The sequence below is a fragment of the Micromesistius poutassou genome (genome assembly GCF_964030765.1).
Source record: "Micromesistius poutassou genome assembly, chromosome: 22".
Lineage (NCBI taxonomy): Eukaryota > Metazoa > Chordata > Actinopteri > Gadiformes > Gadidae > Micromesistius > Micromesistius poutassou.
The window spans coordinates 13,660,817-13,688,316 of record NC_140292.1 but is presented as its reverse complement, the minus strand read 5'-3'; the positions used below and the strand labels follow the sequence as shown (position 1 = coordinate 13,688,316).

General features: G+C 44.8%; 4 protein-coding genes across 4 annotated transcripts in view; all 4 read left to right on the top strand.

Moving 5' to 3' along the window:
* Positions 1-7,703, top strand: part of map1b (microtubule-associated protein 1B) — a gene marked incomplete at both ends in the record, with an annotated part of 15,406 nt that extends 7,703 nt beyond the window's left edge. Inside the window, 6 exons of the mRNA XM_084486144.1 lie at positions 407-489; positions 977-1,117; positions 1,333-5,625; positions 5,818-6,676; positions 6,765-7,003; positions 7,548-7,703. Of these exons, the coding sequence (XP_084342270.1) occupies positions 407-489; positions 977-1,117; positions 1,333-5,625; positions 5,818-6,676; positions 6,765-7,003; positions 7,548-7,703 (5,771 nt within the window). The remainder of the gene's footprint in view (positions 1-406; positions 490-976; positions 1,118-1,332; positions 5,626-5,817; positions 6,677-6,764; positions 7,004-7,547) is intronic.
* Positions 7,704-14,702: 6,999 nt separating this feature from the next.
* ptcd2 (pentatricopeptide repeat domain 2) lies at positions 14,703-18,236 on the top strand. Its single transcript, XM_084486994.1, has 10 exons — positions 14,703-14,826; positions 15,097-15,189; positions 15,278-15,407; positions 15,568-15,685; positions 15,770-15,848; positions 15,953-16,044; positions 16,290-16,403; positions 16,530-16,604; positions 16,868-16,978; positions 17,717-18,236. The coding sequence occupies exons 1-10, from the start codon at positions 14,715-14,717 to the stop codon at positions 17,936-17,938; spliced, it is 1,146 nt and encodes a 381-aa protein (XP_084343120.1). The 5' UTR covers positions 14,703-14,714; the 3' UTR covers positions 17,939-18,236.
* Positions 18,237-18,733: 497 nt separating this feature from the next.
* On the top strand, positions 18,734-25,345 carry cacfd1 (calcium channel flower domain containing 1). The gene is made up of 5 exons (XM_084486535.1): positions 18,734-19,315; positions 21,304-21,376; positions 22,292-22,417; positions 22,814-22,921; positions 23,373-25,345. Exons 1-5 carry the CDS (start codon positions 19,204-19,206, stop codon positions 23,452-23,454), a joined length of 501 nt encoding a protein of 166 aa, XP_084342661.1. The 5' UTR covers positions 18,734-19,203; the 3' UTR covers positions 23,455-25,345.
* Positions 25,346-26,934: 1,589 nt separating this feature from the next.
* Positions 26,935-27,500, top strand: part of LOC311367909 (uncharacterized protein) — a 41,074-nt gene continuing 40,508 nt past the window's right edge. Inside the window, 1 exon segment of the mRNA XM_084486775.1 lies at positions 26,935-27,392. Within this exon segment, the coding sequence (XP_084342901.1) occupies positions 27,288-27,392 (105 nt within the window). The 5' untranslated portion in view covers positions 26,935-27,287.

Sequence of the window (27,500 nt, the reverse complement as noted above, 5' to 3'; positions counted from 1 at the left end):
AGAGGAAAAGCATTATTCAAAAGCTGATTTCACAGATTCATGACTCCAAAACTCAGTTTTAGCGTTGAATGTATTTTAAATGAAGTGGTTCTGACTATTGTTCTATTGTTTATCATTTGCCTACCTGTTCTTTTCTGGACCGTTTGTGGACTTGCAGGGGAGATCAATTATTGATATACACTCAGAATTGGGCATCATTTTCATCCAACATAAAGCTTGAGACAATCAAGAGGGATCATAATTTATATTTACTTAGAATTTAAAAGGGTGTTGTAGAAGACCTGAACATGACCGGACAGGAAATACAATATGTGTGTTGGTGTCATATAACACTACCTAACATAGAGTACTTCCCCTAGTATTGATTTGTGTTAATCATGTATACTATGTTTATTTTTTTCCATAGGCCAGAGAATTCTTCACCACAAAAGCAATATCCTGGAGACAGTGGTGCTCATCAACCCGTCAGACGATGCAGTCAGCACGGAGGTAGAAGAAACACATCGATTCGTTCATTATCTTTACATTATCAGGTCACATGTCTGGGCTTTCAATAGACAAGACTAAACACCAAAACCCAATGAATCACAGTGTATGATTCACAATGTACACAATGTACATACTTTGAATGTAATCTAGATTCAAAATCAGAATCTTAGACGCCCAGAATGAAAGCTGCTCATGCTGAAATGTTGGATGTTACTTGAAAGACATATTTCATCTTTTAAGAGGAGATAAATTATCCAAGAACAGCATTTGTACCACCGCTGCTTTCAAACTTCTACTCAAGAATGTGATCAACGTGGAAAAATACTGAAAAAGGAACAGAGGAAATAGAGAGACCAATATCAGGCATTGAATCAAAATGAAAAGTGTGATTTAGGGAGAATAACTGTGGAATGATAACTATGTTACATGCAAGACATTTAAGTAATCCATAAAATAAAAAATGTGTTTTCAATCGTTTGATTTGCAGGTACGTCTGATGATCTCAGACACAGCAAGACACAAGCTGATTGTCCTGTCGGGTCAGTGCTATGAAAACACTGGCGAGCTCATTCTCCAGTCTGGATCCTTCTCCTTCTTCAATTTCATCGATATTTTCACTGATCAAGAGGTGAGAGAGATTAGAAGATTTAAACATTAATTTTTCTGTTGACTTATTCTATCTATTCTAAGTTCATACAAATGATAATATAATGTATGTACTTTTAATCATATATTCACCAAACTAAAGAGAATAAGGTATCAATATTAGTTGTGTTTATTGCAATTATTTCACTGATACAGACCCATTTAGAAATGTTGCGTCCACTCTCCTGTTCTTTCCAGATCGGTGAGCTGCTCACCACCATTCACCCGTCCAACAAAGCCAACCTCACCCTGTCCTGCCCTGAGCACGGCGACTGGCAGAACTCTAATCTGGACAAACACAACCTGCAGGACTTCATCAACATGAAGCTCAACGCTGCCCTCATCCTCCCGGAGATGGAGGGCCTCTCCGAGTTCACAGAATACCTGTCCGAGTCGGTGGAGATCCCGTCTCCCTTCGACATGCTGGAGCCGCCCACCTCAGGGGGGTTCCTCAAGCTCTCCAAGCCCTGCTGCTACATCTTCCCCGGTGGACGCGGTGACTCGGCGCTCTTCGCCGTCAACGGCTTCAACATGCTGATCAACGGCGGCTCGGGGAGAAAGTCGTGCTTCTGGAAGCTGGTGAGGCACCTGGACAGGGTGGACTCTATCCTCCTGACGCACATTGGTGACGACAACCTGCCCGGCATCAACAGCATGCTGCAGAGGAAGGTGGCCGAGATGGAGGAGGAGCAGTCCCAGGGCTCAGTGGCCAACAGTGACTGGGCCAAGAACAGGATCTCACCAGACATCGGTGTTGTGTTCGTAAATCTTCCCGAGACTTTGGGAAACCCTGAGCCTGATTATAGGGTGCGTAAGAACATGGAGGAGGCAGCAAACATCCAGCAGTTCCTCACCAAGCTCAACTTGAAAACAGAGTCTCTGCATAGGCCTGTCGGGAACACCATAGAACCAATTGTTCTTTTTCAGAAGATGGGCGTTGGGATGCTTGAGATGTATGTAATTAATCCATCCAAGAATAGCAAGGAGCTGCAGCACTTCATGAAACAATGGACTGGGAGTGAGAAAGACAAAGTCTCAATAATGTTACCCAATGGAAAAGAATCAGAGTTTCCGGTATCTTCACTGACGTCCATTTCATCGTTGATTGTGTGGCATCCCGCAAACCCTTCAGAGAAGATAGTGCGTGTCCTCTTTCCTGGAAATGCCACCCAGCATCATATCTTGGAAGGGCTGGAGAAGCTAAAGCACTTGGACTTCTTGAAGCAACCAGTTGTTACCCAGAAAGCCATAAGTGCAAACACAGCAACCGCAGCCGCGGAGACAAAGCCCAAGCAGGCGAAGCTGAAGCACCGAACTGACAGCAGAGAGAGCCTCAAATCCACCCCCAGGCCTTCACCAAGCAGGGCCATCAGGAAGGAGTCCAAAGAAGAAGCTCCTGAAAAGGAAAAGACAGATGCAGAATCTCTTCAGGAAAAAACACAAAAGAAGGCCCCAATGCGCAAGGTATCTGAAAAAGAGGTGAAACCCAAGGCAGAGCAGGCGGCTGCACAGGAGACTCCAGAGAAAAACAAGCCCAAGACTCAAAAAGAAAGGATTGTGAAGAAGGAACCTAAAAAGTTGGTTGAGAAGAAACACGAGGAGGTGAAAAAAGAGGCAATGAAGAAAGAAGAAAAGCTTACCCCCAAAAGGGACGTCAGAAAGGAGGTGAAAAAGGAAGAGGTAAAGAAAGAGCTCAAAAGAGATTTCAGGAGAGAGTCTCCCATGAAAGACAGGAAGGAGGTGAAGAAAGAGCTGAACAAAGATGAATCGAGGAAGGATTTGAAGAGGTCATCCAAAGATGTGAAGAAGGTGCCAGCTCCATTTGAGCCAAAGAAACTGACCAAACCGAAGACTTTAGTAAAAGCTGAATCTTCCAAAAAAGATGCTGGAAGTCCTTCAAAACAAAAGGAAAAGGAAAAGGTAAAGGTGACAAAGAAAGAAAAAACTGTGGAGGAAGCTAAACCTGTATGTGAAGTCACTGCTGTTGCAGAGAACATGGAGAAAGTGAGGTCCTTGATGTCTTCCCCAGAAGACCTGACTAAGGACTTTGAAGAGCTTAAAGCGGAAGAATCAGCTGTGGTTGAGGGAGAGATACAGCAAACCCACGAGGAACCAGCTGTGTTGATCCAGCATGAAGAATTGTTGCAGACCAAAGAGTCCTCTGAAGCCGCAGAGTCTATCGATGAAGGAATCACAACAGAAGTGGAGGGGGATAGTGGAGAGACTCCAGATGAACCAGAACCCAAGGCAAAGATCGATGGGTGTGGAAGTGAGAAATTTGAGGATGAAGGCACTGGACTCGAAGAGACATCTGACACAGTAGATTATATCGAGAAGGGGGAATCAGATGAGGTTTACACACCACAAACCGTGGAATTAGAAAAAGAAACACTTATAAATAATAACAATGAAATACTTGGTGAAAATGAGAGCACATCTGTAATAGTTGGTGGCGAAATGCATGAGGATATTGAGGATGAGACACTAAAACAAGATAAGGTTCAGGATGTAAAGGAAGTGGACACTGAGAAAGTGTGTTTGCTTGTATCAGCCTCACCCAAAGTCTCATCACCGGTTTCCCCAGCAGCGTCCATACATGACGAAACGTTTCCAGTGGGCTTTGAAGGCGAGACTGCTTCCGATGACGAAAACATAGAAGAAGCCCTGGAGGTATCCTCCTCCGGCCACACTCAATCCATCATGGACATCTCCAGTGTCCCCACTCCAATGGACGGGATGTCCACACCCAGGGATACCACAAGCGATGAAAATGAGTCTCCTTCTCAGGACGCTGGCAGAATTAGCACATCCACCTATGGGGAGTTTGAAGTGAGACGTCTCTCCCCGCTCCAGGATTTCCCAGAATCTGACCTCTCCAAAAGCGATGCCACAGAGGGCAAAGACTACCCTCCGTCTGCCTGCACTATATCGCCTCCCTCACCCCTGGAAGCAGATCGATTCCGCAGGGAGTTCCCGTCTGATGATGCCGTAGCGGCCCAGGTGTCGGATAATGTACCATGTGAGAAAGAAGACCTAGACTCAACCAGATTGAATTCTGTTTCCGAGACCTCACCACTAATACATTCTCCTTCTATGGAGAAGAAGATGAATTTCGAAGCTCCCTTGCTCTTTGCCTCACCTATTGAATTGTGCACCACTATGACCGGATCACCAAAGGGGGTAGCTGAGTCCCTGATCAGCCCAGATGATAAGACATTAGAGGAAACAAATTCACCTCAATCCTCGGGTCACACACCTTACTATCAGTCTCCAGTAGACGAAAAGTCTAAAATGATAGCATCTGAGGACAATGCTGAAGGACCCACAATCGTTGAGGTTACAAGTGACAGAGAGGACTCATCTAAAAGTGCCAGCCCAGAGCCAAAGGAGGTTGAGCATGGCATCTCTTCACCTGTAGAGAAGACAGTCTCCCCGCAGCAAAGCCCACTCACCCTTGGACACGAGTTTCCCACAATGAAAGAAGAGCCAACATTTGACACAGAGAAAAATAATGGAGAAAGTAGTCATGTGGCAGCAGCAACTGTCAAACATGAATTTGACACCAACATCACTTTCAAAGAGGAGAGCAAAATGTCAATATCAGAGGGCACCACATCAGACAAGTCAGGTACACCAATAGAAGAGGCGGTAGCAGATGACACCTTCTCCCATCTGGCCTCGGCATCCACTGCTTCTTTGGCCACCTGCTCCTTCCCCGAGCCCACCACTGACTCCCCGTCGCTTCACGCCGAGGTGGGCTCGCCTCATTCCACGGAGGTGGATTCGCTGTCTGTCTCTGTGGTGCAGACACCAACCCCCTTCCATGAGGCGGAGGGCTCCCCATCCAAGGAGGAGAGCCCCAGGCCAATGTCCATCTCCCCCGACAACTCGCCAAAGGCAAAGATGAGGGCACAAGCGCAGGATGCCAAATCCCCTGAGCAGTCTACTACCTCCGTAGAGTTGGGCCAGGATTCCCCCGACCATTCCTTAGCCTTGGACTTTAGTAAGCAATCTCCAGAGCATCCCTCGTTGGCAGGGAGCTCACGTGCCACAGAGAATGGCCCCACGGAGGTGGACTACAGCCCCTCAGAAGGATCTGACCTGAAACCAGTGGGTGAGCATGAATTAAGTGTGGAAACAACCGTTCTTTTCAAAGAGATGGATACAGTTCATGTCATTTCCGCATCTCCATCGGATGTATCTCAGTCTACTCCCTCTGTCACCACCCCATGCCAAATGAGAGAGATGTCGCCCAGTACACTTCTGCCGACAGACAAGTCTCCAGTAACCCAGAGGGTTGCTTCTCTCACCCATTCTCCTGTTTCCACTGACTCATCACCATTGATTGGAGGCCCACCAGGAAAACAAGACGACAGCCCCACGTCTCTCTCTGGGGACGAATCTTCAAATAAATCAAATAAAGACAAACAGCATAGCTACGAGACACAGGCTTCTCCAAAATCGACTTCACCATCATCCCCACCTCCATCAGTGTCCACACCACCACCATCATCATCACCACCACCACCACCATCATCATTCTCACCAACACCACCATCACCACCACAACCCTCATTGAAATCACCCCAATCCTCCCCACCACCATCATCGTCTCCACCACCACCCTCTTCATCACCACCCCTATCATCCCCACCGCCACCATCATCATCTCCACCACCACAGTCATCACCACCACCCACAGAGGCACTTTCGCCCAAGGAGACAAATCCCTTCAAATGTGACATGTCCACACCACCCTTGAAATCCCCCAACAGCCCTAAAGTCCCCTTCCCATCATCCCTGCCTCTATCCCCGAACTACATATGTGCCGGTGGTTCCCAGGACCCCAACCTTTCAAAGCAGAGCTCCTCTCCCCACTCCAAGACGGACGTGGACCTCTGCCTGGTCAGCTCCTGCGAGTACCGTCACCCTAAGACGGAGCTGTCGCCGTCCTTCATGAACCCCAACCCGCTAGAATATCTGATGAGCGAGGAGATGGCCCTGGAGGAAGGGAAACTTCTGACCAAGTCAGGTGGAGGACCCCCGCCCCCGGGCGGAAAGCTCCAAGCCAAGCAGTGTGAGGAGACCCCGCCCACCTCCATCAGTGAGTCTGCTCCGTCCCAGACCGACTCGGACGTCCCCCCGGGGACCGAGGACTGCCCTTCCATCACCGCTGACGCCAACATCGACTCTGAGGACGACTCCGAGACCCTGCCCACCGACCGGACTCTGACCTATCGACACGCCGACCCACCTCCGCCGGCGCCCAAGGACCCGGCCCCGTCTTCGGCCCCCCCTGACGTCTGCATGGTGGACCCCGAGGCCCTCAAGGCTGAGGAGCGCCAGGAGGAGGCGGCCGCGGAGAAGACCAAGAAGAAGAAGCTCACTAAAACCAGCAGCTCGCCAGCCAGGAAGAGCGCCCTGGCGAAGGCCAAAGATACCAAGACGGCCTCGCCAAAGAAAAGTGTGGGAGAGGGTAAAGATGCAAAGAACGCGACCAACACCTCTGCATCTAGAGGAGCGAAGAGTACCACAGGCAAGTGTAATCCGTCATTCAAATCAACACTACCCTCGCACCTCTCGAAATGTTGCCATGACTTTTAAATGTATTCTCATGGTTCTGTTCTCAGGTTCTGGGAACACCAAGGCCTCGAGTGGAGCGGCGGTGCCCAACTGTCCTCCCATGTACATGGATCTGGTTTACATCCCAAACCACTGCAGCGCTAAGAACGTGGACGCTGAGTTCTTCAAGCGGGTCCGTTCATCCTACTACGTGGTCAGCGGCAATGACCAGCCGGCTCAGGAGCCCAACAAGAAGGTCCTCGATGCCCTGCTGGAGGGAAAGGCCCAGTGGGGAAACGATATGCAGGTATGAATGCACTATGAATGATTTAGCTGAACGCATGATGTATGGGGCGTATGAATAATGAACTCTTGCTATCTACCTGAAGGCCGTCCAAGTTCAATACAACCCCAAGTATCTTGTCTGTATAGATACAGTGGGTTGCTTGGAGAATGGATGAGCTCTGAAGCAATGCCTTATGATGGGAGAGTCACATAGCCATAAATGGACATTCTCAGGTTGTTTTACAGAATGCACACCACATTGGCGTGGAAAAACAGCTGTGTTGTTTGGATATCTAGCTTGAAAAGTAATGCATTGATTTAAAATCTTAAAATAAAAATCTAAAATATATATATATAAATGTCCTATTGGGAGATTCAGCACATGGCTGGGGTCAAAGATTAAAAAAATACAAATAAACTTTAGCAGCCTATCGATAAATATCTAAATGTGTGCCATTTTTTAAAACCTTTTCTGTTCCCATTTTAATCCCATCATCTCGATTGCAACTCTAGCGTAACCCATTCTATCAAACCATACTCAACTCCATCTCCCCCCCCCCCCCCAGGTGACCCTGATCCCCACCCACGACTCGGACGTGATGCGGGAGTGGTACCAGGAGACCCACGACAAGCAGCAGGAGCTCAACATCATGGTCCTGGCCAGCAGCAGCACCGTGGTCATGCAGGACGAGTCTTTCCCCGCCTGTAAGATAGAGTTATAAGTAGGCACGGCGAGCACGGCGGAAGTTCACATCCGTAGAATCGGGTAACGGTCGGAGGAATGTACGAAGGGAACGGAATGCATGAGACCCCTTTTCACAGTGGTGGTCCGGAGTAGGACAGACACGGGTGTAGCGATTAACACTGATTATGGATCTGCTCCATTTATGTATCAACTGTGTGCACCGGAATAGACAAAACTAGTGAAGATGAGCACACTTTGGCCAGGCTGGTCCATCGAGACACATAAATCAAACATACCTGATGTTAAAGTGCCCCTCTTCCACCACCAGATGGGATGCAGATTATTCATCACAAGCTACTTAAAAAGGACCCTCTAGTGACATCACATGTGGGCGTGTCCACCCAGACGTCTGATGGACGGATCAGCCTGGTGGTGAAATGGGGGCCCTTTGATAAGTAGGAGCTACATCCGTGTTTACCCTGCTATAAACCCCCCCCCCACCCCCACACTGTGAAAATGGTCCATTGTGTCAGATAAAGTAATTGTGATGTACTGATGATCCTGAGAGGGCGTATTATATATAACCTATATGCTTCAAGTGGTGATCTTTTTTTGTGACCTAAACTATATCACTGCTTTGTGAACACTATCCCATACAAGCTCTCTGTGGTACGATTCGGACGTGTTCGGCTGTGGGACATTCACGCCTCAAAAGTAAATCCAAACAACATCCTTGTTGTGTGTTTTATTTATTTATTTAACAAGGTAGTTTTTACTGTTTCTTCTATCTATGCTCGTATATATAAGGAAGCATATCCCCAACGAAATATCTTCTTCCACACTTTGGATTACTGAATTGCCATGCGAAAAGCCAAGTTAAGGACATGTATGTTTGGATAATCCCTCCCACTAAGACTTAAGGGATCAGGAGAACTTGCCTTAGAGAGTCAAACTGAATGTACGGTTATCAATTAGTCAGAAGAAAGCTGCAGAGTAGTTTGAACACCACTGTTGTGATGACCACCACCAACACTATTGACCCTGAGAAATGAACTTGGCATAAGGATGACAATGCTTCCTCTTTTAACGCTAGCACTACCCTCCATAGTTGGCATTACGCCAAACTGAATATTTATTATAACCTTGGAGACGTTTCCCTATGCTTGAACAATGTGTCTGCTGGATAATCATGCTGCTGGATTGTATTGACAGTGGAATGCTTTCTTAGCTTTAGGAATCTTTGTTTCCGGCAAATTCTTTCGCTTTACAGTTTAGCAACAGTTTGGAGCTTTGTAGCAGAGGGCATTCCCACCACTCTTCAGAATTGGAGAATATTTTTTCTCTCAAGCATTACTCTTATTTTGAATTGTGTTGATTGTTAATTTATTAATTTTCACTTGTTTAAATTGGTTGAATCGGCGCCAGATCAAACCTTCATTCATGTTATTGTTGGTTTGTTTGTTGGTTAGTATGTTGTGGTTTATTTTTAGCTATAGGAAATCCCTCGCCTTTTCTTTCTAGTTGCCATGACAGGATATGTTTGTATATCTTGAAATGTCTTGTTTTTCTAAAGCTCTGTAGTATAATTATAAATAGCTGTGTGGCCAGGGAATGTTCTAAAGGGACGCACATGAATACTGAGATGCACACGGGAGAGAGATGTTCTCTGAGAGTAAATCTGGTTAGAACTGGGATATGAATGTCATGGCTGCAGAGTTGGATGTTAAGGAGAAGATAGATCTGGCATCAAATTAGCTTTTTGCATTTGCTGCTTCCAGTGGTACTGTATCATTATTAACAACTATTTTGGAATACTGCCGTTTTCTTGTAAAATAAATAAATAACTAGCTTACCGCTGTACCAGTTACAGAGAGGCAGCGAGACAGATGCCTTGAAGGCTCAGCCCAACCGCAGGACGACCATTTTTGCCTTTAAAGATGAACGTGTGACAATACTACCAGACACTTGAATTGCTTACATGACGCAAAACCAACCCAGGACAATATACAACAAACCACAGATAGCTTTTGGCAGGCAAGTTAACCGAAGAAACTGTCAGCAAATCACGGCTGGAAACAGATCCACTGTCCATAATTACAGGCTTGCGCTTCCATCGTTGGCCAGGTATGTAGTTATGTAAAGCAGACGACCACAACCCCTCAGAAATCACATGTCCTGCAGATAAACCTCTATCAAATAGCATGGCCATGATCAAACAACAGACTGCATTATGAACCAAACTCATGTTTTCTCTCTTTCTCTCTGTTCTTTGTCTCTCTCAATCCTTTCCTCTTGATCTCTGCATCTTTCTCTGTGCAATTGTTAATGTTTGTCTGCAGATGTATGGTATATTTGTCTTGTGATCTTGCATTGACATTTCCCTGTCCCTTTCCCAACTCATATTTAGCTGTAGCGATTAGTTTTCAACAAACTCCTCCTCTGACGTGTGTGTGTGTGTATGTGTGTGTGTGTGTGTGTGTGGAAACACCTCTTCTAACCTCATTGGAAATGTGCTGTAAAGGGAACACTTCTTAAAAGAAAAAATGATCAAAAATGTACCACAATAAAATTTGTTGCGGAAAAAAATGTAAAGTCTGTGTTTTTGCTCCTTTCCTTCATTCTTCTTCCCTCAAGTTCCTACCACAAATAAATAATCTAATATCTTTCTGCAAAAACACTGGACATTTAATAAACTACAACTCGTGATGATCCCTTTGAACTCTTTTTCTGAATATTACCATATGAAAACGGATTCCTAATGTCCGTTAAATGAGAGATGAGAGGGGAAAATACTATTGCCAATATGTACCAGATGTAAGCCCTTTCACCATCTCACTCCTCTCACCAGTTCACTCTTTCTACCAGATGTATGGCGCCTAATCAGTGAATAACTAATTCAGCCACCCCTGTTGTGCCAACAGCTAGCTCCATCTGCCAGACATTTTAAACTCATGACACACACTCGCTGTGGAAATACCATGTCAATCATGCCAACTTCTCCAGTGCATCTACTGGCGTTTTTTGCTTTTTCATAAATTGCTAGATTAGTTTAGATTAGTGTTTGTGCACTATCTTTTCTTCATGATATAAGCACCCTTTCTTTCTTGTCTCTGTTCCCTTATGTCCATTATGATTGTTTAAATGTGCAGTATGTCAAATGTTGTGACATCAGAAGGGACTTGACAGAAAGTGAATATAATATTCCTGCATCGCCATGTTGCTACAGTAACCACGATTTTTTTTTTACTTTCTTATTTATGAGCTATAGTTTTACAAACGAAATAACCAAATACAATTCATAAATCAATCATGGAAGCTCCTCCCTTGGTACTTGGCTACAGTACCTACTGGCACCTTATTATAGTATGGTATAGCGGTTTTATCCAAAGCACTTCACAATATTGCCTGATATTCACCCATTCATGAACACATTCACACACCAACGGCAGAGTCAACCATGCAAGGCGACAGCCAGCTCGGCGGGAGCAGTAAGGGTTAGGTGCCTTGCTCAGGTGTTGCTTTTTCAGGTCTACCCTCCAGCCATTCAGAAGCCCTTGTGATTACCTGCATTGTGAACCTCAAAGAGTTCGTTCCATTAAGTGACAAATTGCATTTATGCAAAATGTATCTTAAAGTAACTTGTACATTTACTACTAAGAATAACCTCTCCTGTAAATTAAAGAGATTATAAATTCCATGTCTCCCAAATAATCATAAATTATCATCAATAAATATTTATCTCTGTCGCTAATGAGTTTCAGCAGTTTTATGCCAACGTAATCATTTCTGATGACTTTTCATTCATAATCTTCTGGTTACTATCCGGTGCTAAAAATCTTTCCCTAAACATTTTTTTTAATTTAAAAATATACAAAACAAAATATACTGTACATTCATTGTATGTGCAATAAAAAATACATGCAAACATTATGGTAGAGGTCAACACGTATCTAAATATACCGTTGGAGTGACATCCGGTGTACTGTGTATGGAAGAATGGTTTTAGAAGAGACACTTTTTAATGATTGTGGAACACCACAGGCTCTTTCCAGCCAGACCCAGGGGACGGCCACATCAGGATAAATCAAAGCAGACCAACGATCCTGAGCAGAACCTGTCTGTCTGTCAAGAGGAGGGCGGTCACGGTACCAGCGGGGAGCGTGAGGGGTACGGTGGGAAACACACACGCATGGAGGTCAAATAAATAAACAAAGCAACATTCTGTGTGAACCCTCTGTCTGAACATTAGTTGGACTGACATGGACAGACAGAAAGGCAGACACACAGGCAGGCAGCCAAACATGAAGGCATGCAGGCAGACAGACACACACATATAGATTTACATACAGACAGGTAGTGGAAGAGTGGTAGAGACCGATTGCACGGCCAACAGATAGACAGACAGACAGACAGACAGACAGTAAGACAAACAAGGAGACAGACTGCATCCTTTGAGACTCATTCTTGACATTGACGTCATAGTGTCCGGTCAACCAGCAGAACTGATGAAACGTGAACACAGTTCATGCAAAAAAGCTCACGCCTCTCTCGCTGGAGGGACTTCTCACTCGACACACCATTGCTCTCCGGGCTGGTTGGAGGATTGCCGGTACGGGGGAAGGAATGAGTGGAGCGCACTCCAACGCTGAAGATGCCCTTTAGCTGATTACCAGCAGCTTCCCTCGTCCACCTCCTCCTCAGCGGGGGGGGGGGGGGGGGGTGTGTGGGCAGAGAGGCCAACGCCACCGCCGCCATGCGCTGCAGCGCCGCGCTGTGTGCTCCACGCAGGAGGAGCTGCTGCGTCAGCACGGCTGAGGGCAGCATAAGATGCTAAATTGCAGAAAGAGATTCCCCTTAAGCGTGGTAAGAATCCGCAATCCGTTTACAAAGATGTGTGTGTGTGTGTGTGTGTGTGTACATGTGCGTGCGTGTGGGTGCACATAGTACACAGTCTGGCCACACTGGTGGTTTCCTGTTCTTCCTCAAGACTCCTCAAGCCGTGCCTTTAATGCAGTTTATCACATGCATATCACATGTACTGTACGCATCACATGCCATGTGCATACGTGATGTTGGATGCATGCTAGATATCTTTTGTCTAGCACGCATCTGTCACAAACACCGAGATAGGTATTCATGGGCAGCACACACCCAGCATAAAGAGAAATGGAAACAGAGTTATAGGGATGCATTGCTAGAGAGAAGGAGGGAGAGAGATATAGAGGGATCATTATATATAGAGAGAGAGGAGAGAGAGAAGGAGGGAGAGAGATATAGAGGGATCATTATATATATATAAGAGAGCGAGGAGAGAGAGAGAGAAAGAGAGAGAGATAAGGAGGAGGGAGGGAGGGAGAGAGATATAGAGGGATCATTATATATAGAGAGAGAGGAGAGAGAGAGAGAGAAGGAGGGAGAGAGATATAGAGGGATCATTATATAGAGAGAGAGGAGAGAGAGAAGGAGGGAGAGAGATATAGAGGGATCATTATATATATATATATAAGAGAGCGAGGAGAGAGAGAGAGAAAGAGAGAGAGATAAGGAGGAGGGAGGGAGGGAGGGAGAGAGATATAGAGGGATCATTATATATAGAGAGAGAGGAGAGAGAGAGAGAGAAGGAGGGAAAGAGATATAGAGGGATCATTATATATAGAGAGAGAGGAGAGAGGAGAGAGAGAGAGGAGGGAAAGGGATATAGAGGGATCATTATATATAGAGAGAGAGGAGAGAGAGGAGAGAGAGAGAGAAAGAGGGAGAGAGATAAGGAGAGAGAGAGAAAGAGAGAGAGAGATAAGGAGGGGGGAGGGAGGGAGGGAGAGAGATATAGAGGGATCAGAGAGAGAGAGAAGGAGGGAGAGAGATATAGAGGGATCATTATATATATATATATAAGAGAGCGAGGAGAGAGAGAGAGAAAGAGAGAGAGTGATAAGGAGGGGGGAGGGAGGGAGGGAGAGAGATATAGAGGGATCATTGAATATATAGAGAGAGAGAGGAGAGAGAGAAGGAGAGAGAGAGAGAAGGAGGGAGAGAGATATAGAGGGATCATTATATATATAGAGAGAGAGAGGAGAGAGAGAAGGAGAGAGAGAGATAGAGAGAGAGAGAGAAGGAGGGGGGAGGGAGGGAAAGATTTCGAAGGATAGAGTGATCGATCAGAGATTGAGAGAGGAGAGCGATTGAGGGGGAGGAAAATGCCGAATTCTATAAATTATCCAAGGCCTGTGTCTGATTGGCTATGAAGTCCAAATCATGTTGCTAGGGCAAAGGGAGGGAGTCCCCCTCTCCTGTCCTTAGGACTACCAGTTCAGACTATGAAAGGGGGCAAATATTAAAATTAATTTTTGGACGGTGTATTCGCTAAAATTACTCAAATTTAAATGACTTTGTAATCTTCTTAAGATTCAGACAGGTAATATACCTTTTGTTCACCTCAAACAATAAAAGTAGTCCACTTCAAGCCCAAAATACACCAATGTTTTGTTATAATAGGTGGTGGGTGAATGTGGTGGATAAAGATGCAGTGGTGCCAGATCTGGTACAGATTTGGTTCAGCCACCCGAAAACCTGACGTATGACAGTAGCATAGATGTTCTCTGACATTAGTAAAACAGTACCACCTACTGGAAAGTAAAAGTAATAGCATATTGGCACAAAGCGATCTCCTGGAGAAGAGTAACACACTACACAACATTGCCAAAGCAGATAAAATATAAAACACGTCTTTATACATGTCTTTAACATGCATTAATACAACGTATTCCCATAATGAGCCAAAGAAAGCAAAAATATGAAGTAAAGTAGGTTCAATCCGACAGTGCGCTGACATATTGGTTCATACCAATATCTTGACTAGCATATTACTACATACCATATATATGCTCTAATCAATTCAGACTATTTGCGTCAAAAAATAGATTTACAACATAAACTTGACATATTTGTAATTGTATAGTTATTAAAACAGCGGTTTGACGAGTCTTAAACAATGGTATGACCGGGTGTACCCTTTGTTGTGATGTGGTTGGTACAGTCCGTTGGAGCTATGGCGGCGCTGGGCAGACTGGGAAGATGTTGCAGGTCGTTGCTGCACGATTCACCCAAAGGACTCCTCTGTGACCTCAGGAGGTTGGGCAGGATGGATCGCACTATAGGACGTAAGACAATATGTGCATGTCTCCTGTATATGTTGTACATGTGAGCTACCCATGACCTACAATGTGAGTGACAGTGGCAGTGACATCTTGTAACCTTGTTTACGCACATGTTCTGAATATGTTCTGAATAAGTCAGGTTCAGTAACATTAGTAAACTCTTTGTAAATGTAAATATAGCACATGCACTAACTGTTGATATATCGGGGAAAAGCTATTATTGCTACTGTACAATTACTATAATCGAGATGACAACACATGTTTTTTCTTCAGCAAAAAGGAATCTATTATCAGAGGATGTTATCAAACTACAAGATTTTCAACAGAGGAAGCTTTCTGTGGCTCATCTCATCACGGGGCCAGACGGTAAACAGTCTTGATTACACTGAACCAACAGTTTAATAAACCTCAACATCCTTATCATAAGTCTAATATATATATTTTTTTTTTACAGGAAACTATGTTGAGGCTTTCCATCATAAACTGCAGAGGAATGAGCTGATACTTAAAGATGAACTGAGGCTGCTCCTTCACGTGTGCCAGTCTGTGGGTGACGTGGCCACAGCCAGAGATGCTATTCATAGGTACAATCTGAACACATTTTATAGTGTAATAAAACATAAGAAATGCAGATGCACATTCTTGTTTAAGACAAATGCATGGACTCGGCGCATGGTGATTAGACATGAAACGTATATTCGTGTGTACTTTACTCGACTGCCTGGCGTGTCTGCCTTTCACCAGATATCACGCAGAAAACAAAACCTTTGCTTTTGGAGAGTTTAAATTTGGTCCCCTCTTCATGAGACTCTGTTATGAGATGGGTCTGGAGGAGATGGCTGCTGCTTCCATTACAGATAAGGTACTTATAGGTACTTATAACACACCCCCATTGTCACCTTATATAAACATTTCAATAAATCTCCCTCCCTGTTCTGCCCGACAGAACTTGATAGGGTTTTTCAACGACGCCACGTCCTTCAACATCGCCGTCGACATGTTGTTCACCAAAGGCTGTTATGAGGGTAAGTGGCCGTAGCAAACTGCTAGGGAGTTCAAGTACAAACTGAGTTAAAAACAAAGCGCTGGCCATGTGCTTTGTTAATGGAGGACGTGTGGTTGGTTGCAGATGCCCTGGAGATACTGAGCGAGATGAAGAGCCAGGGGGTGGCGTTCAACAAGGACACATATATGCTTGCTTTTGCTACCTGCTATAAACTGGTAGGAATACAATGGATCCATCTAGAAATTGCAAGTTCTACACCTGCACACTGAGTGGCTTAATGTTGTATTAATTCCTTGAACCAGCTTGCCAAGACTAATTCTTTGTTTTTGTAAAGCTGGCAATACATTTCAGATGGTGCTTCTTATTGGTATTATAAACATGATTATTGCGGTTGTTTGTCCAGAGTAATACCTGGAACAGTTAGATTACAATAGATGAATGCATTGTTTGCTTTGTACAGAATACTCCAGAATCCTTTAAGACTTGCACCACTCTGATAGAAGAGGGCCAGGCCAAGGACCGGCCCATCTCCCGCCATGCCTACTGCTTTGCTGTGGCACTAGCACTTCGACAGGTGGGTTGCTTATAAGATAATAAACCATTTGGTATCTTATAGTCTTCGGTGTAGTATCTGTTTGCATGGTATTTCAAGGCAATACGTTGCTAATTCTGTTCTTTTTTTCTTTTTTTTTTGCTCAAGAATGACCCTGAGAAGGCACAATCTTTATTTTCACAAATCACGAACGCGGAGAGCAGACTGTGTCAGAACCTGAAGGTGAGGCTGGCAGATCACCATGTACCATCTGCTGTACCATGTACCATACCATTGTTTCATCTGTTGTACCATGTACCATCTGCTGTACCATGTACCATACCATTGTTTCATCTGTTGTACCATGTACCATCTGCTGTACCATGTACCATACCATTGTTTCATCTGTTGTACCATGTACCATCTGCTGTACCATGTACCATACCATTGTTTCATCTGTTCTCTTTGTGTTGTACCCATGAGTGTGTTTTCCTTCTTGTTTGTAGGTCTTTATGCTGGCGATGTCCGGAGCCGTGACGGGAGCCTACTCTGTGCTTTCTGCGGCCATGGCACCAAAAACACTTTTTGTGAAGAAGCTGGAGTTCGCCAAGGAAGTGGTGAGTGAAACATCGATTTCTGTCTGATCAATTTTAAAGGGGGTGATATCATGCCACCAGGTGTGAGTGTGATTAGCCCTTACAAGCCTTTTTAAAATCTGGATAGATAAACATTTGCCACAGTCCACTGGGTAGGCTGGTGGACTGATCTATCCAGCACACATCTAGGTGGACACGCCCACTACTAGTGATGTCACTAGGGCACACAGGGAGTAATCACACTCACACCTGGTAGCATGATATCACCCCTTTAACATGTAATAAACATGTAAGGAAATATACGAATAATAAGGACACAATGGATGTTTAGATGAACATAAAAAAGTTATCAAATTATCAGATTATTTCAGACAAAGCAGGACCAAACTTTTGTTGTCAGAAGAACAAGGAACAGTCTGGTTGTTTAGTGTCTCTGCTCTCTCTCTCTTTTCAACTCTTGACTCTCACCAACATTTCATTTTAAAGAGATGATATCATGCATTTTCGACTTTTCCCTTTGCTTTAGACTGTTATATGACGTATGCATGTTTTTACGTCTGCTAAGCTACAAAAATAGAGCTTTTGGCCCGCCTATATCAGATACACTGATGTGATTGGTTAATGTTCTGGGCCAGGGGCATCGGGGAGTGAGTATGTTGCTCGTTCCCAGAGTGACTCGCTGAGCAAATTCAAATTGTGCTCTCACGAGAACTCTGGATTTCTAGGGTGATGATATGGGATCTTTAAACTGTTTTCCAGATTGAGCTTCTGCGCTTGCGGAGTGAAGACGGACCCCACCAGCTGAGGGTGGAGCAGATGGTGTCAGAGCTCCAGAAGGCCGGTCAGGTGACGCAGCGCAGTCTGGATGACATGCTGTGTCACACACCGCCAGCGAGGAGGAAGTCCCTCCCCCTGGCGGAGGAAAGGAGAGTGAGCCGGCGGACTCTGAGGCCGTTACGGTCCACTCTGCTGTCGGAGTGATGCCAGTGGTTTTTCTTCATGTTTTTGATCAAATACTATTTTTTTATCGATTAGTTTGAACAATTGGCCAATTCTACTTGGGCGGCTTGAACTCTACCCATGTAGTCCCATCTACCTCTCCAAAAGAGGTTGACCTACATCTCAACTTATTTGTTAGATGATTTTGTGAACCTCGTGATACTAATACAAACATCGTTGCAAATAAATGTTATTTTTGTTGTTTTGTCTGCTGTCATTAATATTGGCAGGGACATTTATTGAAAAACATGTACAGAAATGTTAATAAAAACATATTGGATGATTATTAACTAAATGTCTTTGTTTTAATAACCTCGGTTCCAGGCGTTCTCAAGTCACGACGGAACTCCCGGAAAAGGATGCGCCAAATGAGCGTTATTGGCGGGATAGAGGGCGGGATTTTCAGTAACATGGTTTTATCTGCTAGACATAGAGGGACTTTCGATAGAGGGTCCGGGATATCCTTTTCCTTTACATATTTCGGATGTTATCCCATTGTTTTAGACACAACGCTATCTCTATTCTCCTCCTCGTTCTTGCGTTTGTTCTTGTCATGTTCTTATCAATTCGCAGTTCACTCAAGGACCGTCAACGCACATAGTGACAACTCATAGTGGTGGTCGGAAACAGGAACTTCCGTTTTAGAAAGCGGGATAACGATATAGTTCAGGATAATCTCCTAGACTAAAAACACAACATGTAAACAAACGATGACGTACTTCCAGCAGCAAACCCCTCCCTCGGCGCAAGGCTTACCTTTTGTCAAGGGGGCGACGACGGGAGGAGAACAAGGGACAGCGTCAGCTTTTCTGGGAAACAGGGTGACGCTTTTGACAGTCAAGTCAGACCTTTTATATTGATAGTAATAGTGAATATTTTCTATCCATAATCTCCGGATCGCCTCAGGCCCGATGCGGAGTGCCGCTGCAGATCGGTGCATGGCAGTAGTTACTCTTTAGCCTTTATGGTTAGCAGAATAGTGCTGGGGGGTTTAGAAACGTAGCATCCCCGGACCACGGAGCGCTCCATACCAGGAGGAAACAAATCGTACCCCTGTATCGCATTTGCTTATTGACAGCCAGTCGAGCCAGATATACAGACGGATCATCTGTTTTCACATTGATCTATTGCTCTTCAGCGCCCGTCGACCAGGTTAGCTCCAGCAGGCTGGTTGAACTCGCTCGCTGCCGTCAGGTGTATTGTGTGTTCCGAGTCTAAATAATAGATTTGGGGGCCAGCAGTCCACCATGAGCGCCGAGGAAGCCGCCGCCGCACCCACCAAGAGCGTCCCCGAGGACGATGGCATGACCTGGTGGTACCGGTGGCTCTGCAAGATCGCAGGGGTCTTAGGAGGGATATGTGAGTACTTGGCCGAGTTGGTTTCTCTTGTCTTGTCTCTTGCACACGATGGAGTTTCAAGGATGGGTTAACTTACATCTTCTCTCTGACAAACAGTCACGCACACGCCCTCTAGGTTCAGAGCCTCTGCTGAAGATGCCAGGATCAGATGAGCATGTTGTTCTATGTACAGTTTGAATTGTGTTGTTAATGTCAGCGTTTATGTCTACAACAAGACGGGTCGTTCCCATCTCCTGCATTGGTTATCAACGGCTCTGTCTTCTAAGCAAGGCTTTGTCTCATCACTCTGGCCCTTCACTACAGCGGTGGGGGCTGTGCACGGCATCGGCACGGCACAGTGTAGCCATTAACCACGAGTTTCAAAGTGTAGTGTAGTGTTGTGCTGTGCCCCTTTTTTCAAAGTGGCCAAATATACCATATATACCATACACCATAAAGAAAAAAAAGGACTCTAAAAAGAAGAAAGAAACGTGTCTTTATTCCCTAAATCACAATGTGAAGAGCTTCTCCCAGCAGGATTGGAGCCTCATTGACCTGCTCCTCCCTCAGGGTGACACTGTAGTGCCAGTGGCCGTATCACATTCACCTGTCAGACTGCTGCACCTTCACTGGGCTCTGTATTATTCAGAGGCCAGGGGACTATCAGGGCTATATGCTGCGTGTGTCTGTGCTCAAGTGTCATTTAATACATTCGATTTGCTACAGAGGTCTGAAGGTAACCTCAATGGGCACCGTGCACACGCTGCCTCTCGATTTAATCCTTTGAACGGTCATGGCCTAGTGTAGCCTTATTTGTGTGTTCATGCAGGGATAAGTCAGTGTTATTGTTGGTTTGGTTGTGGTCCAATCAGTATGAAGTCAGTATGAATATTGGAGAGCTGATGAGTAGACAACAAAGCATGGGAGTGCACATCTGTGTGGCCGTCCTGCATGAATCTCTGCAAGGAAGCTTTATTATGCATTCTTAACTAGTGGTATATCGCAGTGTAAGAAATGCATTTTACTTGTTGTGTAAAATATAACACAACGAGACACCTGTTTTCCATTATTGTTACATTGTGAAACGCAATTTTGACAGGGAAATATGAGCCTAGCTATTTGTAAACTAGTAACAACAATTGAAACAGCATTGTCTTTATCATTAAAGCCTTTACAGGGTTAAGGTTAGGGCCATATTAACCTTAATCTGTGATAGCCATGGTACTCACATTTCATGAAATAGCGTGACCTGACCATGGTTTTCATCCAGAAGCCAGATGGGAAATTGCTTGCGTTCGATTGCTTATTTGAAGCTTTAGTTCAGCTCTGTTAAGATCTAGATAAGAACTAGATAAACACTGATTACCTACCCTCTGGAAAGCATTTTGATGGGTCTAAATAGAACCGCAGTAAAACCCAAAAGGGTATTTCTTTAAAACAATGCGTAGACCATTTCCCATGTCAGGTAACAAACGGTAAAGTTTAGGTGTATATATGCTAGCTAGGTGTAGGATGGACTGTTAAGCTAGACGTGAAGTTGATTTGTTATGTTGTGTATAAAGGCCTACTGGTTGAATTTGGTGGCAGTCCGAGTAAGGAACTGTGAACTGCAATACAACATTGTCCTCCGCGTAGACGTTGGCTAGTACCGAACACACATCTACAGCCAGTGTCTTTGGCCGTCCAGGGTCTTTTCTGGGTGTAAGGCTTGATGTTGGAATACAATGACATTATATTTTATGTTCAAATTATTTCACAAATGAGTCTGTGACACATGTCAATGATTTTGCATATGTATACATCATGCAGTGAAATATAGCATCGGATTGAGTATTTTATTGTAGAAATGTAATTGAAACTAATACAGTCTGATTACTGTACATGATTTCCTACCTGTGAGTCCTGGCGCCCGTCGGTCCTCTCTGCGTCTGGTCCAGACCCAGTGCTGTGTTGGAGGTTTAGCTGTGATTGTGTTGTAATGTGTTTTATTTCTGGTCTAAATCCCTAAGCCTGCGCCGTGTCGGGCGTGTGGATGTGTGTCACGGTGAACCCCCTGAACATCGCTGCTGGAGTGTGGATGGTGTAAGTACAGCCTTACACCAAGGAGCAAACACTGGATACTATAATGTTTGGAATGAAGTTCATACTTCAAATCATTATTGATATTTAGATTATTATTATTAATAATAAAAAATATTGTCTGACAAATGCTCAGGATGCATTTTTTTTAAGTGTAATATACATTCAATAAAGTAAACATAATAGAGTAGAGTTTAATGAATGACAAATAACGAGCCCATGAAACTGCAAAGGGAAGTGTGCTGTGCATAGAACAGACGCAACAAACCGATAACAGACCCTCTGAAAGGACGGCTCCGGCACAATGACCCTGGTAGTGATTTGAGGGCCACGCCCGTCCCCTGTCTCCGTCTCCATCCACCCCCTTCTGGAAGTGGTGCAGATAGACAGGCACAGGCACACTGCTGCAGGACGTTCTGCTTAGTAGGGCATGTTTCACTATTTATAGTTTTCTATTTCAATATTTTGTTTAGGAAAATTGGTTATTACAAAATTATACCAAATTATTGCTCTGCTCCCAATCCAAAGGGAACAGTTTGACAGGAGGAAAGTATTAGTAGATGTGGTTCTTTCCAATGCATTTAAACGTGGCTATTACTGTGAGAACACAACATAAAATATATAATAATAATACTGCTCAAATTCTGATTTCCCGTACGCTCCGGTGGCTCACTGGGTAGAGCGCGTACCATCAAGGCCCAGTCCTGACCACAGAGACCCGGGTTAGATTCCTGCCTGTGGTCCTTTGCTGCATGTCCTCCCCTCTATATCCCAATACCTTCCTGTCAATCTCTCTCTATCAATCACATATATAAAAAAAAAGATCTAACTTCACAGCTTAATATTGTGTATGTTAGTGTATTGGGTGTGTTGGAGGACAGAGCGATACGTGCTGTGTGTGCTCCACCCTCTCCCCAGGCTGAACGCCTTCGTCCTGTTCCTGTGTGAAGTCCCTTTCTGCTGCCAGTTCATAGAGTTTGCTAACGCAGTCGCGGCCCGGGCCGACAAACTCAAGCCCTGGCAGAAGGCCTTCTTCTACTGTGGGTGAGGATGACCGTTTAAAACCATTGCTATTGGGAGAAGGTGGATGTCCCTACAGGGGGTGAACTGTTTTGCTGTAACATTTTTAACACGAGTCATTTCTGCAGAGACTTTTATCCAAAGCGACTTCCAAGAGAGTCTGAGAACAATTGAAGCATGCAATAGCAATTTAAGTAACCACAAAACAGGTTTCTAACAACAAGGGAATCAGAAAGAAGAAGGAAGTTGAAAAATATTATTAGTGCGTACCAGATGTTTAAGTGGTAGAAATAACACATCTCTCAGCAAACTGCGTCAAGTGCTCAAAACAGTCTGTTAGTGACCAAATTCATATTCCATATCTGGCTTGACTGACCTTAGAGTGTGCCCTGTTGGGGCTGTCTGTCCTTGTGTCTGCAGCATGGCTCTTTTCCCTGTGGTCTTGAGTTTCTCCATCACCACATTGTTCGGGAACGGCATCGCCTTCGCCACTGGGGTTCTGTATGGCCTGGCCTCCCTCGGCAAAAAGTACGTTCTTCAGATGGTTCAGATGGTTTCGACGTGTTGAGAACATATTACTTTGTTTGAAGCAAAGCATAAGATAATGTTTATTCTTCTCTGAATGCTTGAATCACCACTAATATTGACTGCTCGCTGTTCATAATAAACTAGTTTTCCAGTTTTACTAGTTTCCTAGTTTTCTAAACAGCGTCCTTCAATAAATAATCCATGTGATTCAGCATTTAATACCTTCGGAACCTTTCACTCCCAACGTTGTTTATTATTCACTAGAGCTGCTCTAATGGGCTGCTGCTTGTTTTACTGACAACCTTTATCTGCATCATCCTCCCTCCCTCCCCCTTTCTTCCTCCCTCCCCCTTTCTCCCTCCCTCCCCCTTCCTGCCTCCCTCCCCCTTTCTCCCCCCCTCCCCCTTTCTTCCTCCCTCCCCCTCCCTCCCTCCCTCCCCCTGACTCCCAGGGGAGACGCGGTGACCTACGCCCGCCTGCAGCACCAGAAACAGGGCGACGAGGAGAAGATGACGGGGACCACTGACGAGTGAACGTCTCCTCACCTTTTATCCCCCTCGCCTTTTTTTTTTCTGTTTTCCCAGAGGGGACAGTGGTCCTACCCGCCATTTTGGTTCCTCGCTCCCTCTCTCCCCCATCCGTCCCCTCATCCTCTAAACTTTACAGGTCGACAGCCAACTTATCAAACTCGTTGTATTTATTCACTGAGACGCTGTGTTCGTGTTGTTTGGACCCCGGTGCGAGCCCTCTGAGTGAACGCTACGTGGTGTGTAGACGTAGTTCACTTTTAAGTTTAATTTCGGACTTGAGTTGAGGTTTTGGCTTTTTATTTAATTGTTTTTTTTCTACTGTGAACTGTGATAATGTATTCCTTGGAACCTATGAGCCTTTCAGGGAAATCTGAACAGAATCAAACATTGTTTACCTGACTAATCCGACCTTTACTGAGGGCTGTTATTCAGATCGGCTTGGCCCCGTTTGGTACTCATCAGACCAAGTGCATTCTGATTTAAAACTTGCTAAGAAATACTTTAATTCCACTACAATAAGGGACTTTTGAGCATTCAACGTATAATATATACATCAATATATAATACACACTTTCTAGTTTTGCGTTGATAATTCTGGATGGCAGCCTAGGTCCATATTGGCATCAGGGAAATGTTTACAATTAGGAATGTATTCTGTTTACCCAAAGAGGTAGAACTTCAGCAGCCCGTTACGCTTTATGTTTTGTTCGATTTGTTCCTAAAACGTCCTCTCATGGTCAGTCAAAGAGTTTTGGACCTTTACATACCGTCCGTTATCTTCACCACTCCATTGTGTCAGTCTATGTGGAATGTGTGGAGTGATCTCTTTCCCGCGGACCTCGTGTTTCCTCTTTCAAGATGCCAGCACTCACACTTTGGCTGCAGGTTCTTGGTTCTAAAGCCGCCCACCGCTCACTGTAACTCTGTAGTCATTTAGCGGACACTTTCCTCCAAGGGGACTTGCAGTGGTCGGAGACACCGGAGACACCTTGCAGTGATCCCAGGTACAAGCATTTAGGGAGATAGGGTACCTTACCCTATAGGGTATCTACAGGTAGACTGGGGCAGCGAACCCTGCACCACGTCTGGGAGGGGGACACCCCAGCCACCACACTCCTGCCTCCACCCCGCGATGTAAGCCTCTTATAAAAACGCTTTTGAAATACTTCTTATACTTCTTTGTAGTGTTCAGGGGAGAGTTTGGATTAAGTGTGAGCCCTGTGTTGTTTATTTGTAATGCTCCTAAGTCCCCCCCACGACCCCCTCCCCCAAAAGTGTCTTGATTCAGGGACTACTTGTTGTGTATGCACAAACACAACGGCGGCTGTGGTTTGGCCTTTTGTCAGTAGTCTGCCGGTGGCGTTGCGTGGAGCCGGTGACTTCCTGTTCTTCCCTTACAGTGTTTGTGTTCCTTGCCTTGCCTTTATTTGTCGAAAGGGAGGCTCATCTGACCCTCGTGTGCACACTGCTCTCACGTCGTGTAGTGAAGCCTACCCACGGAGCTGGCTCTTTTTACACCAATGCCCACAGACCTTTTATGTGCAATGCATTGGATACCGATGAATGTGTAGTAGCTTTATAATGAACACAACGTAATGAGCCAGCGTATTAAACATAAACGAATGTTTAGGCCTTGTGCATTAACCGGTAAGCAGGCATTAAGGATTGTAACGGCGGTACTGCGGCGATGTGTCTGACCTGCGATGGGTCAGTGGTCCTTTACATCTGATGTCATGTATAACGCAGTATATGTGAATGAAATGTGTTTTGATTTGAACTGTGTGGTTGCTGTGACTTGGGGATTTAACAAGGCTGATAATACTGGTACTGGTACTAACGCCCGCATTTGATCTGATTTATCATGTCTCCTTTTTTTTTGTTTCTTTCATTTCCAAAAAATAAAATGTCTTGTCTTTAAATTGTGTTTTTGGTTGTGTTTCATCTATTGGATGATGTGAAAAATGTCCATACAAATATGGCTTTAAGGCAGAATAGGTGTGAAGTGAATGTTAAAGTTGGGATTTTGTAAAAACGAAGAATAATAAAGGTCTTGCAACAAGCTGTATCCCTCGGTCAGCTTTAACATTAAATGAGTTATGAACAGATGGACATTCATATGAATAATGTATGACTAGGTTATATGAATCATATTGTTTATAAATTTGTTTAAACGGAACATCAATATTGTATCATAATATACTTCTGACTCAAACAATCAATACAGGAAGAGTACACCATCGGAGGTTTTGAGCCTTCACGCTTCTCATTACACTCACGAGTTCTGAGTTAATACTAAGGCTTTAGCACGTTAGTTCAAACAGAATCTCACGTAGAGTTTCTCAGTGCATATGATTATTGTTATGCCTTTTCTTCTTTATTTCACTACCACTTGTTTGCTTAAGTATAATCTACTTATCAACGATCCACTATTCAGCACTCTCTGTCTATTTGTGTGTATTTACATGTTTGTGTAAAGCGTCAGCCCACAGGGGATGTGGTTCTTCACTGCCAGTGTGCTGCTGTCCTTCTCATTCTGTATAATTTTCCAAAGTGGACCAACACTGCTCCGACAAGTCAGTGTCCATCACGACGGCTTTCAGGAACACACAATACTAAAGGAATTGTACACTAACACTGCCTTGCATCGAGTCAGCGGTATGATTCAAAGCATCTTGTGGATATGAGGAGGAGGACCATCCTTTAGGGGGCGCGTCGGCACAGTTTTCCCTTGTAAATGTCTTAACTGACGTGATTTGATTATATTAAACCACCACACCACATATATATATATATATATATATATATATATATATATATATATATATATATATATAATGTGGTGGTGAGCATACATGTATATATGTATATATATATATATATATATATATATATATATATATATATATATATATATATATATATATATGCCTGCTCACTGCGCTAGAAAGAAAGCCTTGATTTGAGCCGTGTGTGTGTGTGTGTGTGTGTGTGTGTGTGTGTGTGTGTGTGTGTGTGTGTGTGTGTGTGTGTGTGTGTGTGTGTGTGTGTGTGTGTGTGTGTGTGTGTGTGTGTGTGTGTGTTTGCGGGAGATTCATGCATAGACATGAAAACGGAAACCCCTCGTGTCTGGGGCATGTTCCCCATGGGGGGAAACATAATATATCCTCTAATTATTTTTCTGTGTGTGTGTGTGTGTGTGTGTGTGTGTGTGTGTGTGTGTGTGTGTGTGTGTGTGTGCGCGTGCGTGCGTGCGTGTGTGCGTGTGCGTGTGCCTGCTTACTACGCGTTCATGGGGGCAGCTTCAAATCACCTCACTTATTATCCCGCAGAAGGATTTTAAATGCAAATGCAGGTCGTTTCCTACGGGATGGGACCGGGTTACGTCATGGGGAACTTCCCTCCAATGGGAGGCTCGCTGTGCGTGCAGACGGAGCGATACGACCCCGCCACCGACCGCACAGTTTTCAAACACGGCCAAGCGAGCACTTCAGCGGCACCTGCGGAAAGGAATCGCCAATTTTTTGCCGGATTCCCTCTCGGATCCAGGAACCAACTCATAATTGATTACAAGTCCGTTTCCCTCGTATTTACCGGAGATATTACCGTGGAAACGACGCACATGAGGCTTCCCTCAGGTCCCCGGGCGCTGAGACGTGTTGACTTATCGGTCAGACCGGGACCCGGTGCGCGCTGAGGCTGCAGGCTGCACACTACAATGGACTGCGTCTCCACGAGCCGCCTGGGGTCGGAGCCGTCTGGGGCCTGCTCGTTAGATATGGGAAAGATCGCTTTCACGTTGGCTTATTAAAATCACTTTTTGGTGTTGTGAACCGATCATGCCTGCGAGGAACAGGTACAATCTGGTGGACGATTTGGCCGATTCGAGGGTGCCTCTCCACAACGAGGAGGCTTACCAGCATGGAATACATTTCCAAGCCAAGGTAATATAAATGAATGCAAAAAAACACATTTAACCTTATATTACTGTGTGCAGACTACTTTCTTAGGTGTTCTGAACCAACATGTATCTTTATTCGCCCATCAAGTGT